The sequence below is a fragment of the Podarcis pityusensis genome (assembly GCF_964106645.2).
Source record: "Podarcis pityusensis genome assembly, chromosome: 12".
Classification (NCBI taxonomy): Eukaryota; Metazoa; Chordata; class Lepidosauria; order Squamata; family Lacertidae; genus Podarcis; species Podarcis pityusensis.
The window spans coordinates 2,064,294-2,082,557 of record NC_138037.1 but is presented as its reverse complement, the minus strand read 5'-3'; the positions used below and the strand labels follow the sequence as shown (position 1 = coordinate 2,082,557).

Genomic DNA, 18,264 nt, shown 5'->3' with positions numbered 1-18,264 from the left:
CCCTCACCTCCGAGTGGCATTGACCGAAAGGGCCAGAAAGAAGCTTCCGGCAAACGGACTCTGCCTCCTGCTGCTTCCCTCGGCCTTCCGGCGCTTCGCAGCTGTGAGGCTCCTCTGCTGCGTCTTCACAGGGGATCTAGGGCAGGGGGGAATTAGAGGTTACCGTCCAGACACTTTCGCTGTGCAGATACTGGTGGCTACGATACAATACGATAATCTTTATTGTCATTGTCCCATACAGAACAACGAAATTGAAAAAAATCTACACCAGATATTCAAAAACCAACAAGCCTGCTATCCCAGCTATCCCAGCCTGGTTAGCCCCCTAAAAACTCTGATACCTCATAATTGAATACAATATACTCACATAGAGACTACCTTAAAGGTAAAGGTAAAGGTACCCCTGCCCGTACGGGCCAGTCTTGACAGACTCTAGGGTTGTGCGCTCATCTCACTCTAGAGGCCGGGAGCCGGCGCCGTCCGCAGACACTTCCAGGTCACATGGCCAGTGTGACATCGCTGCTCTGGCGAGCCAGCGCAGCACACGGAACGCTGTTTACCTTCCCGCTATAAAGCGGTACCTATATATCTACTTGCACTTTAAGGGTGCTTTCGAACTGCTAGGTGGGCAGGAGCTGGGACCGACGACGGGAGCTCACCCCGCCGCGGGGATTCAAACTGCCGACCATACGATCGGCAAGTCCTAGGCACTGTGGTTTTACCCACAGCGCCACCCGCGTCCATAGAGATTACCTTACATTGCATTAAAAACCAAAATCGCATTGGGATAGAAACTGTTTCTCAGGCAGCTAGTCCTAGTCTTTATAACCCTGGACCTTCTTCTTGAAGGCAGAAGCTGAAAGAGATCATTTCCGGGGTGCGCACTATCCTGCGCTATCTCTGCAGCTTTCTTATGGCACCTGGAAGCATGGATTTGATCCAAGGTGGGAAGAGTGCACCAAATTATTCTCTCCGCAGTCTTTACAACCCTGGACAGCATTGTTTTTCCCCTGACCGTGCAGCTCCCAAACCACACACGCAGACCATAAGTTAATACACTCTCCACAGTACAATGGTAAAATGCCATCAACAGGTCCTTTGAGAGATTGTTTTCCGGAGGATTCTCAGAAAATATAACCTCGGCTGTGCTCTCTTCATCAGGTCTTTGCTGTTTTCTCCCCAGGTTAGGTCATCTCTCAACTCCATTCCCAGAATATATGCTGTTTAGCAGTTTCTCTTCTTTCTTTCGTGGACGTGGTGAACAATGACGAAGTTATTCTAAAAATGACTCACAAACTCTGTGAAGTCTCGGCCAAGAGATTTTATTCCCAGGCCGGGTACAAGCACTGCAGTAGCAAATATATTTTTGACTGTTAAAATAAACGGGAATTAGCAGCACACTTTCAAACAAAAGTCTGATCTCCAGCACATCGTAAATTACAGGAACAGTCCTTCAACAGATTTCACAGGCAACACTCTTCGGACAGACCTTTGCAGAAACAAAGCCGAGTGGCCTTCTTCTTCTTCTTAGCACTTCCAGCTGATGCCAATTAAGCTCAGAGGGCCTCTCCCATACCTAAAGGGAAAACTCTGGAACCTTCTAGAAACTTTCTACTTGTTTCCGGCAGAATGATTCCCTAACGGGGGAGGAGGGAGAACTCAGAGGAGCCAGGGCAAATGCTCGCTTCACAGTGGCTCAAATGGGAGAGCACCTGCTTGGCATCTAGAAGGTCCAGGTAGGGCTGGGATTAAGCCCTGTCCGAAAGCCTGGAGAGCCATTGCTGCCAGCCCTTGTAGACAATATTGAGCTAGATGGAGAAATGGCCTGACTCAGTGCAAGGCAACTTCCTATGTTCCAACCTCTCTGCAAACCGCGCAAACAGACCAAGACAATTCCTCGGGGAGTAAGCCAGTCGTTTGGAAGTGACTTCGGTCTGTGCTCGCACCACCTACCAATCCGGCGTCCGGGATGCGCCACGAATTGCCAAAGCTGGCTGCTGAGGCGGCCACATCGCCTCCCACGCGTAGGAAGTCGTCTGTGGGTGCAAGAGAAAAGGAAGCGGGATGCATGTGGGAAGGGTTCTGGCAGAGAAGGGTGCCGGAATAGCCTTCCCCTCTCGGCCACTAAGGGGTGGGGAGCAGCAGGGGAAGGGCCCCCTCCTGAGAAAAATCCTTGGGGGGGGGATGCTCACCCAACCGCCCCAAGGGAGGCGGAGGAGAAGGCGTCGGAAAGGTCAAGAGTTTCATTGTTATTCCTGTAGGATAACCAGCTTCATATAACCAACATATTTAACTCCAAAGAAGGGGTTAAAACCATAGAGTAAGGTGTCCTGCCAGGCTTAGCTAAATCCACTTCCCCTCACCTGGGGAGGAACTAGGTAATCAAGCCTTTGTTCACCCCCTGAAAAGCTCAATGTGTAAAGAGGTTCTGAGTTTATTGTTCCAGCTCAAACCTCTGATCAGCCACTCCTAATTTGTTATATACTAATAATTTAGGAGCTTTCGCCACTTTGCAACTAAGCCAAGTTTTACTGCTGGTGCAATTGTTCTGACTGATGTAGGGGAAAGCACATGAACTTGACCTTTGAAGAGTTTGTAAGTAAACCCATTTTTAACTCACCCCAAGTGTGGTCTTTTCCTATGCTGGGATAAGAGGGAAAATTTGGGAGCTCACAGGGGCATCTTTTAAAGGTCTAACAGCCTATACTTCCATGCTTTGCTTTGTTGCATATTTTGTGATTTTAAATCTCTGCTGGGGTTCTCTCACCTAATTTGGATCTTGGCTGACAGGAGTTCTCCTTTTATACCTATATTGTTTCCTTGCACCAACAATTGTAAGGGATGGGTTTAGATGAGCTTGGTTGTCCCTTCTGATTCTGCACTTCTGTGATGCTAAGTGGTTCCAGCCATGGAGTCTCCCACTGTTTGCCCTGGGGCATCCACAGGGATTGGGGTAGCAAGGGAGGAAGCAGGGGGGGCAGTTACCCCCCATCAAAGGATGAACCATAATCTCCAGATCCCCAGCTTTGATTTTTTAAAAATGTTCCTTGCATTTGTAGAGCCTGAGAAATAAGTCAAAAGGGCTCTTCTCATTTGCTTTGTGGGATACCAGCCTGCTCCCCCCCAACTTTTTCAGTGGTTTACTTTGCCCCCCCCCAAGCAAAAGTTTTGCAGACTGCCTTCTAATGACTACCACCCACCCACCCCCGATACAAAACCCAGAGAGCGGCTACCTTGGTCCAATGCTGGTGAGCATTTTGGACCTTTGATGAAGGGCAACATGGTGTCAGAAGTGAGAGCTCTCCCTTCTGTTTCCCCTCCATGGATGAGGGGAAAGTGTGGGTGTCCCCCTGCGGTCTTTACCTGCAGGGTCGTCGTTGTAGACCCCACACAGCCCTCGGGTGGCTCCTTTCAGGTCCGCCCCGATGGTGACGTAGACGGTGTCGCGCCCATCGAACTTGACCCGCACCCCCAGGCCGCTTTCCACGAAGAGGAAGTCTCCCAGCCACCAAACACTGATCCCTGGGATAAAGCAGGAGAGGACTTGGTATCGGTGCTGAAGCACAAGCTAAACTGTGGACTCCACTCTCTCTTTCACAGACACACATTGCTTGGATGAGAGACGCCTTAGAATTCTGTTTTTAAATGTTTTTAAAATGACTTGAATAAACATGGTTCCAACAACATCACTTGGCTGTGTTTAGACTAATTTCGCAGAGAGAGGTATCCCAAGATGGAGACAAACAATTAAATACAGATCAAAGACAGAAACGGCTGAACTGAAACCACAAAGAGTAGGTGGAAGTCAGCAAACCAACAAATTAAAAAAGGAACTGAATCTGGAACGAGGGACTATGTGGATAGAATACCCTGGTACCGGTTCGAATTAACTAAATATTGCTTTTTGTTTAATAGGCGGTTTTAGTTTTGTTAATTTTTCGGTTTTGTCGCCGTGCAACTTTCTCTTTCTTTTTCCTTTTCTCTCTCTCTTTACTTCTTTTATATAATGCACATTTATTTTACATTCTTGACAATTCAGTTATGTATACTGTAATAACTACCGTATTTTTCGCTCTATAAGACGCACCAGACCACAAGACACACCTAGTTTTTGGAGGAGGAAAACAAGAAAAAAAATATTCTGAATCTCAGAAGTCAGAACAGCAAGAGGGATCGCTACGCAGTGAAAGCAGCAATCCCTCTTGCTGTTCTGGCTTCTGGGATAGCTGCGCAGCCTGCATTCGCTCCATAAGATGCACACACATTTCCCCTTACTTTTTAGGAGGGAAAAAGTGAGTCTTATAGAGCAAAAAATACGGTATTTAGAAATATCTAATGTACCATTAATTTGTTTTTTACTTTTTTTGTATGTTATGTTTGTAATGTTTGTTTAATAAAATATAAATAAATAAATAAATAAGTCTTCACCCATCTCCCCACCGCCTGCTCCGCTTCCTCACCTTTCTGCAAGCGGGGCTCCCCCTCGGGCACTGCAGCGCCATTCACTGAGACGCGCCGTCCTTGAGCCACAACCAGGTCGAGGCCGAACAGCAGGCGAAGGTCCTGGTGGGGAAAGAGGGTCTCGTGAGGCTGGGGGGCTCCCAAATCCTGCTCTGGCCAGAGTCCCAGGGCTGGCCCAAGGCATTCTGGGTGCCCCGTCCCCCCTCCCCCAAAAAGCCAAGGTACAGAGTTAAGAGCCAAGGGCGGCCGACGCTATTTGAGGGGGGGGGTCTCTCCCTAGGAGAAAGAGAATTCCTCCGGTGCCTCTTCCTAGGAGTGAAAAATAATAATCATAATTTTATTATTTATACCCCACCCATCTGGCGGGGTATGCAGTAAATAATATTATTTATTGACAATAAATAATTATAGACAATAAATAGTATTAAATTATATCTTTCTGCCCTTTCATGACACCTGAACTCAGGTGTCTGAGGTAACCGCTTCATTCAACCTATCATCATCATCATCATCATCATTTGTGCCCTGCTTTTTCCCTGGCAGGGACTCAAGGCAGCTCACAGATAAAAATAAGAACAACTAAAAACATGAGGGGGGCGGGGAGTGAAAACAATCATTAAAAAACAATTAAGCTCTTTTCTTTTTATTTCTTCCTTTCCTTTTCTCTTTCCTTCTTTTCCCACCATTTTTATCTTGTTATATCAAAAAAAGCTTTACTAGGACTTCCGGCTGGTCGCCCGATCAATGGTGGACGGGAGCTCTGTCGGCTGAAAGAGCCGCGGCGCCTTGAAGATTGGGGTGACCGTGAGAGCGTCACGGAACCCCCCCAAAAAACTCAGATTGAGCATTCTGAGGACCTGGTGTTCCAGCGGGTACCCTGAGCGACTCCCCCGCTCCCCGGTAAGTTCTAAAAAGAGCCCCGAGAGCAAGCGGGGTTGGAGACGTGGGCACTGTGGAATCGACTCGCTTTCTTCACTGCGCGAAGCTCCAAGTCCAGAGATCGTGAGCAACCAATTTCTCCGAAAAATAAGATTGGAAAACTGTGAGTAAAAAGTATCTAAATTTGGATACATAGTTGGACAGGAAGGGATTTAAACAGGGATTTATTCCGCTGAAATAAAAGTGGAAGCAGCTACCGCTGACCGAAGCCGCAGCCTGAAAAGATATTTAAAAAAAAAAACACTTTCAAGTAAAACTCTTTTGGCAGGGGGAAGGGGGGGGGGATTTTGACAGAACAGGAACCCTGCACACGATAGATCTGGCAGAAAATAGACTCTTGATTTCTGAAGCGGACCTCCCAGCGAGGGAAGGCTAGACTCCATTGTTACATCATAAAGGGAGAGGATACTTTCAACTTTCGTTTTCTTCTTTGGGGAATACAAAGTAACTGCAGTTGCCTGAACTGGCTAAAATACTGCATAGCTCACAGATAAAAATAAGAACAACTGAAAACCTGAGGGGGGGAAGGAAGTGGAAACAATCATTAAAAACCAATTAAGCTCTTTTCTTTTTCTTCCTTCCTTTCCTTTCCTCTTTCCTTTCTTCTCCACCCCCCCCCCATTTTTATCTTGTTGTATCAAAAAAAAGTGTTAATAACAAATACGCAAAAAATGTTAAGCATTAATAGAATTAAAGCTATGTATCTTTTAAAAACACGCAGATAATTACCATGGAAACAGCGCAGTTGGGCTGGCCGTTCCCGTTTGAGGCAGGGCTGGCAAAGTATCTGTCCACTTCTTCCTCCCTCCCAGGCTGCATTTCTACTCGAAGGAAGGAACTCTGCACATGCTCTGAGGCACCCTCTCTGTCCCCATTATGGCTGCCAGAAACTAGTTCTCCTGGGCAGCGGAGGCTTGTCTGCTGTGGGTCAGGGGGGCACTGCCCCACCACCCTCGCTTTGCCCTCAGCCAGGCCCCACCTGTCCGCTTGCCATCTTATTTGCTGCCAGCCCTACCTGGCAGTTTCTTTCGCCTCCTTTGTCTCAGGGTTACCCTTGCACATGGGGAGGCAAACTAAGCCCTGGGGGCCGGATCCGGCCCAATCACCGCCTCAATCCGGCCCACGGACGGTCCGGGAATCAGTGTGTTTTTACATGAGTAGAATGTGTCCTTTTATTTAAAATGCATCTCTGGGTTATTTGTGGGGCATAGGAATTCGTTCATTATTTTTTTCAAAATATAGTCCGGCCCCCCACAACGTCTGAGGGACAGTGGACCGGCCCCCTCCTGAAAAAGTTTGCTGACCCCTGCCCTTGTAGAATCCAGCTGTTGACTTCTGCCTTTCTTTTCTCTTTTTTTTTAAATAAATTTTATTAGCAGTTTCCACACAACAACATGAAAAGTATCGAAAAATAACAATACACAAAAACCAGTATACAAAAAAACCCCAAATCCATATATTACAAGTTAATAATATAAACACTAAAAAGAAAAACAAACACTGGCTTCCACCAATCCCACAGCACCTCCTTTATCTCTCATTGTATCTTCCTGTTTTCCTTATCATCTCTATCCTAGCATCTAGCTATAAATCCCTCTTTCTTATCCTTTCACTTCACAAGGTTATTCCAGACTCAGAGAGATTTCTGTCCTCGAACCTTGGCTTTTAAGGTATTCATTTAGGCACTCCCATTCCTTTTTCACTTCACTTTTTTGGTTTTTGTCTTATTATATCTGTCAGTTTGGCTAATTCTAAATAAATGGTTCTTCCCCTTTCTCTGCTGTCTCTGCAGTCTCTGTCTTTGCTGTTTTATATTCTTTGCTGGGTTATATTCACTCTTATAAGGCACCTTTGTGAAGTTTAATAACAGTTATTGTTAGTGCTGGGGGGGGGGCTTTCCTTGGCTCTGGCGCCACCTACTGGCAGCCTCCCTGCCTTCCGCCCCACCAGCAGCCGCAACCAGCAACCAGCCATCCACCACTGGTTCTGGGTGTGAAATCCGCCCGTCCTCCTTGCCGTCCTTCCTGCAGAACGGACATGTTTGGGACAGGGGCAGAGATCCAGGACCTGCCCACCTCTGGCCCTGCCTGGCATGTGGGCCCGACGTCCCTCACCTTTTGGCAGTGGCCGGGCTTGCATCCCTCACCGCCGCCGGACAGGTAGACGGCCCAGGTGCCGTCGGAGGCGGCCGCCAAGCTGTAGGTGCAGCTGCCGTGGAAGCGGAAGTGTTTGCCGTCGAAGCTGCGGTAGTGGAAGCCGGCCCAGGTGGCGCAGGTGGCAAAGGGGTGGCGGTGCCGGCGGTGCCGAGCCGAGGTGACCAAAAGCGCCGTGGGGGACGGTGGCCGGAGCAGGAAGGGCGAGGGCAGATCATCTGGGGAGAAAGAGGGACGTGAGCTGTCAGGAGGGAGAGGACAGGCCTGGCAGATCAGATCAGAGAAAGTTCCTTCTTTGTGCAGCACAGAGTTAAACGGCGGAACTCCCCGCCACAGGAGGCGGGAATGGCAGCCAACCTGGATGGCTTTAAAAGAGGATGAGGGCTATTGGGAGGGAAGTACGTTTCCGAGCACAATTCAAAGTGTTGGTGCTGACCTTTAAAGCCCTAAACGGCCTCGGCCCAGTAGACCTGAAGGAGCGTCTCCACCCCCATCGTTCTGCCCAGACACTGAGGTCCAGCTCCGAGGGCCTTCTGATGGTTCCCTCCTTGCAAGAAGGGAGGTTACAGAGAACCAGGCAGAGGACCTTCTCGGTGGTGGCACCCACTCTGTGGAACGCCCTCCCATCAGATGTCAAGGAAATAAACAACTATTTTACTTTTAAAAGACACCTGAAGGCGGCCCAGTTTAGGGAAGTTTTTAGTGTCTGACGCTGTATTGTTTTTGATATTTGGTTGGAAGCCGCCCAGAGTGGCTGGGGAGACCCAGTCAGATGGGCGGGGTATAAATAATAAATAATAATAATAATAATAATAATAATAATAATAATTCACTTCTTCGCTCAAGGCTCTGGCCTGCTCAGTCATGATCATTGAACATTAACGGATGTTTCATAGAGTCGTAGAATTGGAAGGGACCCGAGGGTCATCTAGTCCAACCCCCTTTCGCCCAGTGTGGAACTTGAACCTGTGACCCTGAGATTACAAGTTTTATGCTCTACAGGCGGAGCTGGCTCAGAAGGACCCACCTGCCGCACCCCACTGCCACCCCCTTGCCTCTTAGCACCCCCCAGGGAATTCCACTGCCCACTGCCGTAGTCCAGGGGGCACCCGGTTGGCAAAGGAAGAGGAGACCTGAGGGTGCCCACCTTTCAGAGGCAGGTGGGAGCAGCTGAAGCAGAGCTGGGAGGAGCCGTTCTGCCAGCTGTGCCCCCAGGGGCGTTGGCAGCACTCCTCCATGCCCAGCAGAGAGATGTTCTGCAGTCCAGGCAGGTCTTGGCATTGCCAGGTGGAGAAGCAGCGGCCGAGAGACGCCTTTCCTGGAACGGCAGGGAAGAAAGAGATGAGAAAGGGAGAAAAAGAAACCCACACCCTCCAACATTTCTCCAGTGGAATTGAATTGAATTTTATGATTACGGTCACAGACCAGTTCCGGCTCACTTACAATATCAGAAAAATCATAAAACGCAACGGGAATATATTGAATTGCAATTGGGTTTAACAGAGACAATTCAGATGTAACAGCATTTTAAAATATACATTAAATCTTGAGCACTAAAATATAACCTAAAATTATCTTTTAAAACATTTATCCAGTGAAAATAGGGACATCCTGTTCCATAATAATAATTTTACCATTTATACCCCACACATCTTACTGGGTCGCCCCAGTCACTCTGGGCAGCTTCCAACATATATAAAAACATAATAAAACATTAAACATTTTTTTAAAAACCTGCCCTATAGAGAGCTGCCTTCAGGTAGCTCAGGGGTTGGAGAACCCCATACCCTCCAACATTTCTCCGATGAAAATAGGGGTGTTCCATTCACAAAACGACCAGAAGCCTTCTTATTAGGGTTAATGTCAACTGAAATTAAAAAAGAAGTAAGACCACTCTTTATGTATGCAACATCCACAGCCAGAATTTTAATTGCAACCTACTGGAAAAACAAAATTACACCTACAAAATCAGAATGGCAAGTTCAACTGTTAGAATATCTGCAAATGGCAAAAATGACGGGGAGGGTAAGAGCGTATTCGACGCAAAAAGTAAATCAAGAATGGATTGTATTCAAAGAATATTTGAAAAATTACTGTGACAGCAAAAACCTCCTGGCAGATCTTGAATGAGTCTTGCAGTGTATAGATAATATATTTAAAACAAATGTTTCTATTTAACCTTTTTTCTTTTTATTTCTTCTTTATTATTTATTTATTTATTTATTTATTATTTAAGGAAGTAACATAATAATATGATACTGTGTAAAATATAACAAGTGTGATTTAGGGGTTTTTTTTTAGAACAGTCGAAAGTCTATTTTAGGTCTTCTTTTGTTTTAAATTTCTTGAATTTTAATCTTTTTCTTCTGTATGGGATGGGATATATTTTGTAATATAGTATATTGATGTATAAATCTGTGAAATATGTTCAATAAAGACTTTTTAAAAGAAAAAGAAAATAGGGGTGTCCTAAGGAAAAGCAGGACATTCTGGGATCATATCAGAAACTGATTGGTTTTTCTAAAAAGGCTGTTTCATGTACTATTTGGTACCATTGGTCCAGGCTTACTCCTGACAGGTCTCTCCAGTGTCTGGCTATGATGGTTCCGGCTGCTGAAAGTAGGTGGGTTATGAGCAATTTGTGGTGTAAATGGGCATTATTATCTTGGAAGATGTTTAGTGGGGCCAGTTCTGGGGTGAGTGCTCACTGGAAGGACAGATCCTAAAGCTGAGGCTCCAAGACTTTGGCCACCTCATGAGAAGAGAAGACTCCCTCAAAAAGACCCTGATGTTGGGAAAGATGGAGGGCGCAAGGAGAAGGGGACGACAGAGGACGAGATGGTTGGACGGTGTTCTTGAAGCTACAAACATGAGTCTGACCAAACTGCGGGAGGCAGTGGAAGACAGGAGTGCCTGGCGTGCTCTGGTCCAGGGCATCACGAAGAGGCGGACACAACTAAACGACTAAACAACAACAAGCATACACACACGTTTACCTACGAGACCGCCTTACCTGTGCCCACTCAGCTGCTTCAGTTGGTAAAATTGGCACTATTCCAGGTGCCAATAATACGCTCCGCCCATGCAAGGGAAGCTGCTTGCTCGCAAGAGATTTCAAGGAGGCGTGGAAAGGGGGGCTCTGGAGAATGGGCCCCCACCCACCCACCTCTGGGGCCCACGTCTGTGGTGGCCTTACCCTCCGAGCAATGGGGTCCACTCCAGCCCTCACAGCAAGCGCGCACTGTGCGGTTCCAGAGCGTGGGTCTCGTGTCTTCCGGCCTGCAAGGTCAGAACAGCAAAAGAAGAAGATGGTGACAAAGCTCTGATTTCTTACCTAGGAGAGGAGGACAAGAAACTAGCGCACGTTATGGGGTCGTTTATCCCAACGTACATAAAACAGCCGTGCTCCACGACTGAAGTTGATCTTCCCAAATAATAATCACCCTTCGTCTTTACAAAAGCTTTTCCAAAGCGTTTGCAGCATCTGCCTTACTTCAAAACCCTGAGGACATCCCCATCAGGTGGTCCCCACCCTTCGCAATACAGTGGTATCTTGGTTCTCAAACTTAATCTGTTCCAGAAGTTCGTTCCAAAAGCAAAGCGTTCCAAAACTCAAAGAAAGTAATGCAAAACAGATTAATCCATTCCAGACTTTAAAAAAACAACCCCTAAAACAGCAATTTAACATGAATTTTACTATCTAACGAGACGATTGATCCATAAAATGAAAGCAATCAAGGTAAAGGTAAAGGTTAGGTCCAGTTGCAGATGACTCTGGGGTTGCGGCGCTCATCTCGCTCTACTGGCCAAGGGAACCAGCGTTTGTCTGCAGACAGTTTTTCTGGGTCATGTGGCCAGCATGGCTAAGCCGCTTCTGGCAAAACCAGAGCAGCGCACGGAAACGCCATTTACCTTCCCGCTGGAGCGGTACCTATTTATCTACTTGCACTTTGACGTGCTTCTGAACTGCTAGGTTGGCAGGAGCAGGGACCGAGCAACGGGAGCTCACCCCGTCGCAGGGATTCGAACCGCCAAGCTTCCGATTGGCAAGCCCTAGGTTCTGTGGTTTAGATCACAGCACCACCCGTGTCCTTTAATAATCAATGTTCTATACTATAAAATAAATAAGACAGTATTGTAGATGACAAAAATTAAAATTAACTTTTTTTCTTACCTGAACTGATAATAGTCAATGTTTGGAGGGTGGGGCTTTCATCCATTTCCACAGTCACACAATCAATCAATCAGTAGCTGAACTGGGTTCCACACAGTCACAAAAACAAATTAACCAAAAAAGCCTCAAATACAAAACCACAAAATAAATAGCAAAAACAAAAGTGCCAAACTTGATCCATTCCAGTAGTCCATTTGACTTCCGTTTGAAATGTTCGAAAACCAAGGCACAGCTTCTGATTGGTGCAGGCTCCCCGGAAACAATAGCTGACAATACATTGGATGTTCAGCTTCCGAGAAGTGTTCGAAAACACTTCCATGTTTTCGGCGTTTGGGAACCAAGGCATTTGAGAACCAAGGGACCACTGTACATGAGCTGCATCTATAGAATCGTAGAATTGTACAGTTGCAAGGGAACCCCAGGGGCCATCTAGACCAACCCCCCAAATGCAGGAATCACAGCTAAGAGCCTTCCCTCTTCCCCCTCCTACCTGCCACTTTGAGTAGCATCCTCCTGGCAACAGACGTGCCACCTCTCCCCTATGTACCCTCCAACTTTTCTCCGACAGAAAAAGGGACGTCCCATTTCGCAATGATAATTTTACTATTTATACCCCACCCACCTTACTGGGTTGCCCCAGCCACTCTGGGCAGCTTCTGATAAATATAAAAACATAATAAAACATTAAACGTTAAAAAAACCCTTCCCTATACAGGATTTGCAGCTCAGGGGTCTAATCAACATTTCTCCAATAAAAATAAAAAGGTAAAGGGACCCCTGACCATTAGGTCCAGTCATGGCCGACTCTGGGGTTGTGGCGCTCATCTCGCTTTACTGGCCGAGGGAGCCGGAGTACAGCTTCCGGGTCATGTGGCCAGCATGACTAAGCCACTTCTGGCAAACCAGAGCAGCGCACAGAAACGCCGTTGACCTTCCCACCAGAGTGGTACCTATTTATCTACTTGCACTTTGACGTGCTTTTGAACTGCTAGGTTGGCAGGAGCAGGGACCGAGCAACGGGAGCTCACCCCGTCATGGGGATTCAAACCGCCAACCTTCTGATCGGCAAGTCCTAGGCTCTGTGGTTTAACCCACAGCGCCACCCGGGACGTCCTAAGGAAAAGCAGGACACTCAGAAACCGGGACGGCTTCTCCAAATCAGGGACGTCCCTGGAGAATAGGGGCACTTGGAGGGTCTGCCCCAATTCTCCTGCCCTCTTCTAGCACATGTCGGGGGCTGCCAGCCTCCCCTTCTCTCTGCCCAGCCCCCCCCCCGCCCTACTCACTTGTAGATGTAGCACATGCTGGTGGTGCCAGCCTGGCCTTCTGCCCTGCCAGAAGCCTGGCGCATCCGGTCCTGGTCGAGGTGCCAGCCCGCCATGTTGTACTGGTAGACATCGGCGCAGGGCACCATCTCCTCCCGCCGGGGGCTGACCACTTCCTCCTCCATCACCTGCACCATTCTCTCGCACCAGCGCCTGCGGGGGAACGAGGCCCTTGAGGGACCAGCAGCTGGGGGCCAGCTGGGCACCCCTGGCCTTCCTGCCCAGAACCTCCTTGCCCGCCTTCTCCTTCTGACTGGGGTAGTGTCAGATTTATGTATAAGCTGAACAAGCTATAGCTCAGGACTCCACTCTCTTTGGGGCCCCCCAAAAATTAAAGGGGGGGGGAAGTGGATGTACATTTCCAAAATATAAGATAAAAAGCAAATAAAATAAAACCTACATCCAGCAACAGTGTTTGTGTGTTGTGCAGGCTCCTATGATGTAAGTCCTGGGCAATTTGTTGCTGACAAAGGACAGCTGGACACGTAAAGGGCCCCATTCCCTTCCGGAACTGAGGGCCGCATGAAACCTAAATCTGGCCTTGAAGAAGTGGCATGAAGTGTCTCAGGACCACTCTTACCTGCCTTTGCCAGCAGGAGCCAAGGAAGCTCACTGGCTTCAATAGGTTTACTCTGGACCACTTAGGCCACATCTGCCACCATTCAACTAAAGCGCATGGGTACCACTTTGAACAACCATGCTGTTATAAGAAAAAAACAGCTGCTCCTTTATCCCTTCTGGGGTACCCAAGAGCCCATACAGAGTCCTTAAGTGGGCTCCCTTTCGGAAGGAGAAAACAACAGAAGCCAACCAGTGAATATTGAGAAGCAAAGCAGCTCTTAAGCCTGATCTTTATTGAACTGTTGCAACAGGGTCCTCTCCCCACTCAGGAGGGAGGAGGGACCCAGAACATTGGTTTGCAAGCTCTTATATAGACTTTTGAAATTGCCACCCTGTAGCTCAAGGCCACCCCCCCAAACATCATACATCCGTCAATAAAGGGGTGGTCTTTTTCTTATTATATATTTTAAATTTTAATAAATATTATTTTAGAGAGAGAGAGAGTTGCATTTTCTATTTTACACAAACAGATTAAAAACACAAACATATACAGATGTTTTTAATAAATATTATTTTTACATTTATAATAGTGAAATGATAAAGGAAACACACACACACACACACACACAAACATGAAATAAGTACTAACAGCGCCTGCACAGACATGGACAGCTCCAGAAGGAGGATGGGGAGGGGAGGCATCCGTTCCTTACCCGTCACCCAGCGCCAGAGTCTCCCAGAGGCAGAGCCATGCCAAGGTGCCCAGGACCAACCTGTGGCAAGGCCTGGGGGGACGCGCTGCCTCCTGCATCGCTTGGGAGGGAGGGCGCCGCCGCTTGCGGAGTCTGGGCCGGCCAGCCTGTCCCTGGAGAAAGGGAAGGTTCGGAAGGACTGAGAAAGCTGGAGCTACTCCCATGGGACACAAAGCGTCATTGGGCACAGGGTCCCAAGATATTTTGGCACCTGAGGCAGAGCCTTCCCCAACGAGAAAGGAGGGTGTTAAGTTGTGGGTGAACATATCAGACGACACAGCGATTCTTCAAACAGCTCTTGTTTATTCATAGGCCAGAACTGAACTGAAGGGTTCAGCCAGCCTGCTTATATAGAGCTCCACTAAAACGCAACAGTAACCATTTTCTATAACTATCCAATCACTGAACGTCACTTTCAATCCCTTATTTGCATATGTGGACCAGAGTGAAAACTATCTACAGTATCCCCCTGCTGGCCCAGGGTGAGTACTTCAGTACATAACAGGGGGCGAGGGAAGATTGGCATCAGGAACAAAGGGGAAGGAAGATTGACACGGGGATCTTCTGTCCCTCCGGATCCTGCTGCCTGAGGCGGTCACCTCACCCCGCCTCATGGGTGGACCGGCCCTGCAGGGCAATAGCTACATGGACCAAGCATCTGATTAACTGGAGAACTGGGCCAAACAAGGGGTGAAGGAAGGAGAACAAACACCCGACGCGGAGTGTTGGGGCAAACCGCCCAGCTGCTCATGTGTGCATGCCATACATACGGCACATGCGCAGCACCGCTATGTATGACACATGCATGCCCTGCTATGTGCGGCACATGAGCGCGCACCGTACGTGTACGTAGCTGCGCAGCGCATGCACCGCCAGGCGGTTTGCCAATGGGACAACAGTGGTATCCCTCCGCGGCAGCAGTGACAGGATGGCGGGGACGTGCCTTGTCACCCCCCACAGAGATGGCACCCAGGTCGGACTGCCTCCACCACCACTTCCTCCACCACCGGGCCAATCCTAACAAAATGAATTTCAGAGCCTTTGTCTATTATCTCTGAGCTTTCCTGGAGAACAGGTGAGGTCCCTGCAGACTGGAGGTGGGCAAATGTTGTCCCCATCTTCAAAAGGGGGGGAAAGGAAGACCCAGGTAATTACAGTGGTACCTCAGGTTAAGTACTTACCGTATTTTTTGCTCTATAAGACTCACTTTTTCCCTCCTAAAAAGTAAGGGGAAATGTGTGTGCGTCTTATGGAGCGAATGCAGGCTGCGCAGCTATCCCAGAAGCCAGAACAGCAAGAGGGATTGCTGCTTTCACTGCGTAGCGATCCCTCTTGCTGTTCTGACTTCTGAGATTCAGAATATTTTTTTTCTTGTTTTCCTCCTCCAAAAACTAGGTGCGTCTTGTGGTCTGGTGCGTCTTATAGAGCGAAAAATACGGTAATTTGTTCCGGAGGTCTGTACTTAACCTGAAACTGTTCTTAACCTGAAGCACCACTTTAGCTAATGGGGCCTCCTGCTGCCTGCACGCCGCCGGAGCACGATTTCTGTTCTCATCCTGAAAAAAAGTTCTTAACCCACGGTACTATTTCAGGGTTAGCGGAGTCTGTAACCTGAAGCGTATGCAACCCGAGGTACCGCTGTACTGACCGGTGAACCTGACATTGATAACAGGGAAGGTCCAGAACAGATAATTCAACAGTCAGCCTGTGAGCATTTAGAAAAGGATGCTGTGATTAAGAAGACCCAGCATGGGTTTCTCCAAAATACTGTATTTTTTGCTCTATAAGATGCACCAGACCACAAGATGCACCTAGTTTTTGGAGGAGGAAAACAAGAAAAAAAATATTCTGAATCTCAGAAGCCAGAACAGCAAGAGGGATCGCTGCGCAGTGAAAGCAGCAATCCCTCTTGCTGTTCTGGCTTCTGTGATAGCTGCGCAGCCTGCATTCGCTCCATAAGACGCACACACATTTCCCCTTACTTTTTAGGAGGGAAAAAGTGAGTCTTATAGAGCAAAAAATACGGTAAGTCATGCCAGACCAATCTGATTTCTTTACAAACTTGGTGGATCAGGGAAATGCTGTGGGCATAGTGTATCTTGATTTCAGAAAGGCTTTTGACAAAATCCCCCGTGATATTCTCGCGAGGAAGCTGGTGAAATATGGGTTGAACGAGGTGACTGTTAGGTGGATTTGTAGCTGGTTGGCTGACTGAACCCAAAGAGGACTCATTAATGGTTCATCGTCATCCTGGGGAAAAGTGACCAGTGGGGTGCCGCAGGGTTTTGTCCTGGGCAAGTTGTTTAACATTTTTATAAATGACTTGGATGAAGGAATTGAGGGGATGTTAATCAAATTTGCAGATTACACCAAACTGGGAGGGGTAGCTATTGCCTAAGAGAGAATCAGAATTCAAAATGACCTTAACAGATTGGAGAACTGGGCACAAGCTACAAAATAAATTTCAATAGTGGCATCAGGAAGAACCTGATGCACAAATATAGGATGGGGGACACCTGGAAAAGGATATCAGAGTCTTGGTGGACCAAAAGCTTGACATGACTCCAGAGTGTGATGCAGCAGCAAAAAAAGCTAATGCTTTTTCTAGGCTGCATCAACAGACGTCTAGTGTCCAGATCCAGGGAAGTCATTGTCCTGCTCTATTCTGCCTTGGTCAGACCTCACCTGGAATACTGTGTCCAGTTCTGGGCACCACAATTTAAGGAGGATGTTGAAAAGCTGGAAGTGTGCAGAGGAGGGAGACCAAGATGGTCAAGGGTCTGGAGTCTGCTCAAGTCCAACGTTTCCTAACCCATACATTATTGTATAAATTTGGTATTATTATCCTAATACATATGAAAATATTAATAGCCTCCAAATTGGTCTGGAGAAACTCAACACGGTGTTGTGTTGGTCTTCCCCCTATCCAGTTGTAGAAAGTGGGCAGGGAAAAAAGCTTTCCTCCCTAATAACACCAGAACTCGTGGACTTTCAGTTAAGTTGAATGTTGGAAGCTTCAGAAGAGGAGAAAGACAGTCTTTCTTCACACAGTGCATAGTTGAACGATGGAACTCCCTGCCACATGAGGCAGAGATGGCCAGCTTAAACAAAGATTGGACAAATTAATTGAGGATAAAGCTGTCTGTGGCTACTAGCCGCAATGGCTATGCTGTCCCTCCACAGTTAGAGGCAGCAATGAATCCCAGTTGCTTGAAGCCACAAGGGAGCAGTGGTCTTGTGTTCGAATCCCGATTGTGGGTGTCCCAGAAGAGCCATCTGAGTGGCCACTGTGAGAACAGGATGCTGGACTGATCCACATTGGCCTGATCCAGAAGATGCTCTTCTTCGTTTCTTATGTTCAAAGCGTTCCCCAACAACCCCAAACTCCCTTGTTTTGGAAAGGGGAGAATAAATTGAGTCTCCTCTCCCCTCCAGGCACCATCGGGTCTCAAACTCCAGCCCAGTCCAAGTCCCTCCAGCCCACTCTGCAGATCACCCCCCCACTTACCTGATGCTCCAGCGGAGGGGGGGTGGGCAAGGCGGACGAGCTCTCTGCTCCGGGGGACAGGAACTGAAGAGAGCAGGAGATGGCTCCTTGGGATGGGGGCATTTATAGCCTGCAAGAGTCACCAGCTTGGGAACATCTGGCGTGTCTGGGATTGAAGGATTCTTCCCCTACGTCAATGCAGCTTTCTGGGTTCACTCTGCCCAGTCAGATGGAAACCCCCCACTGGCCCCCTTCTCCCCCCCCCCCATCCCAGGATCCAGGAAAGAACCTGTCCACACAATTTGCCGTGGGTGGGAGGGTGGAGGTGGGAGAGGGTCTTTAGATGCCCTTCCCATCTCCTCCCCTTTTGCTCCTGGGGGGTTCTTCACAAACTCGCCTGCCCTCCCTCTGT

At 48.0% G+C, this 18,264-nt stretch overlaps 1 protein-coding gene across 1 annotated transcript in view; it reads right to left on the bottom strand.

Annotated features, from left to right (window-relative positions):
• LOC308459762 (SCO-spondin-like) overlaps positions 1-17,890 on the bottom strand; it is a 177,099-nt gene extending 159,209 nt beyond the window's left edge. The window contains exons 1-10 of the mRNA XM_080975383.1: positions 17,874-17,890; positions 14,327-14,478; positions 13,014-13,205; positions 10,750-10,832; positions 8,701-8,871; positions 7,515-7,771; positions 4,461-4,563; positions 3,364-3,522; positions 1,954-2,036; positions 8-136 (exon numbers count right to left, since the gene is read on the bottom strand). Of these exons, the coding sequence (XP_080831509.1) occupies positions 8-136; positions 1,954-2,036; positions 3,364-3,522; positions 4,461-4,563; positions 7,515-7,771; positions 8,701-8,871; positions 10,750-10,832; positions 13,014-13,205; positions 14,327-14,424 (1,275 nt within the window). The 5' untranslated portion in view covers positions 14,425-14,478; positions 17,874-17,890. The remainder of the gene's footprint in view (positions 1-7; positions 137-1,953; positions 2,037-3,363; positions 3,523-4,460; positions 4,564-7,514; positions 7,772-8,700; positions 8,872-10,749; positions 10,833-13,013; positions 13,206-14,326; positions 14,479-17,873) is intronic.
• Between the last annotated feature and the right edge of the window lie 374 nt (positions 17,891-18,264).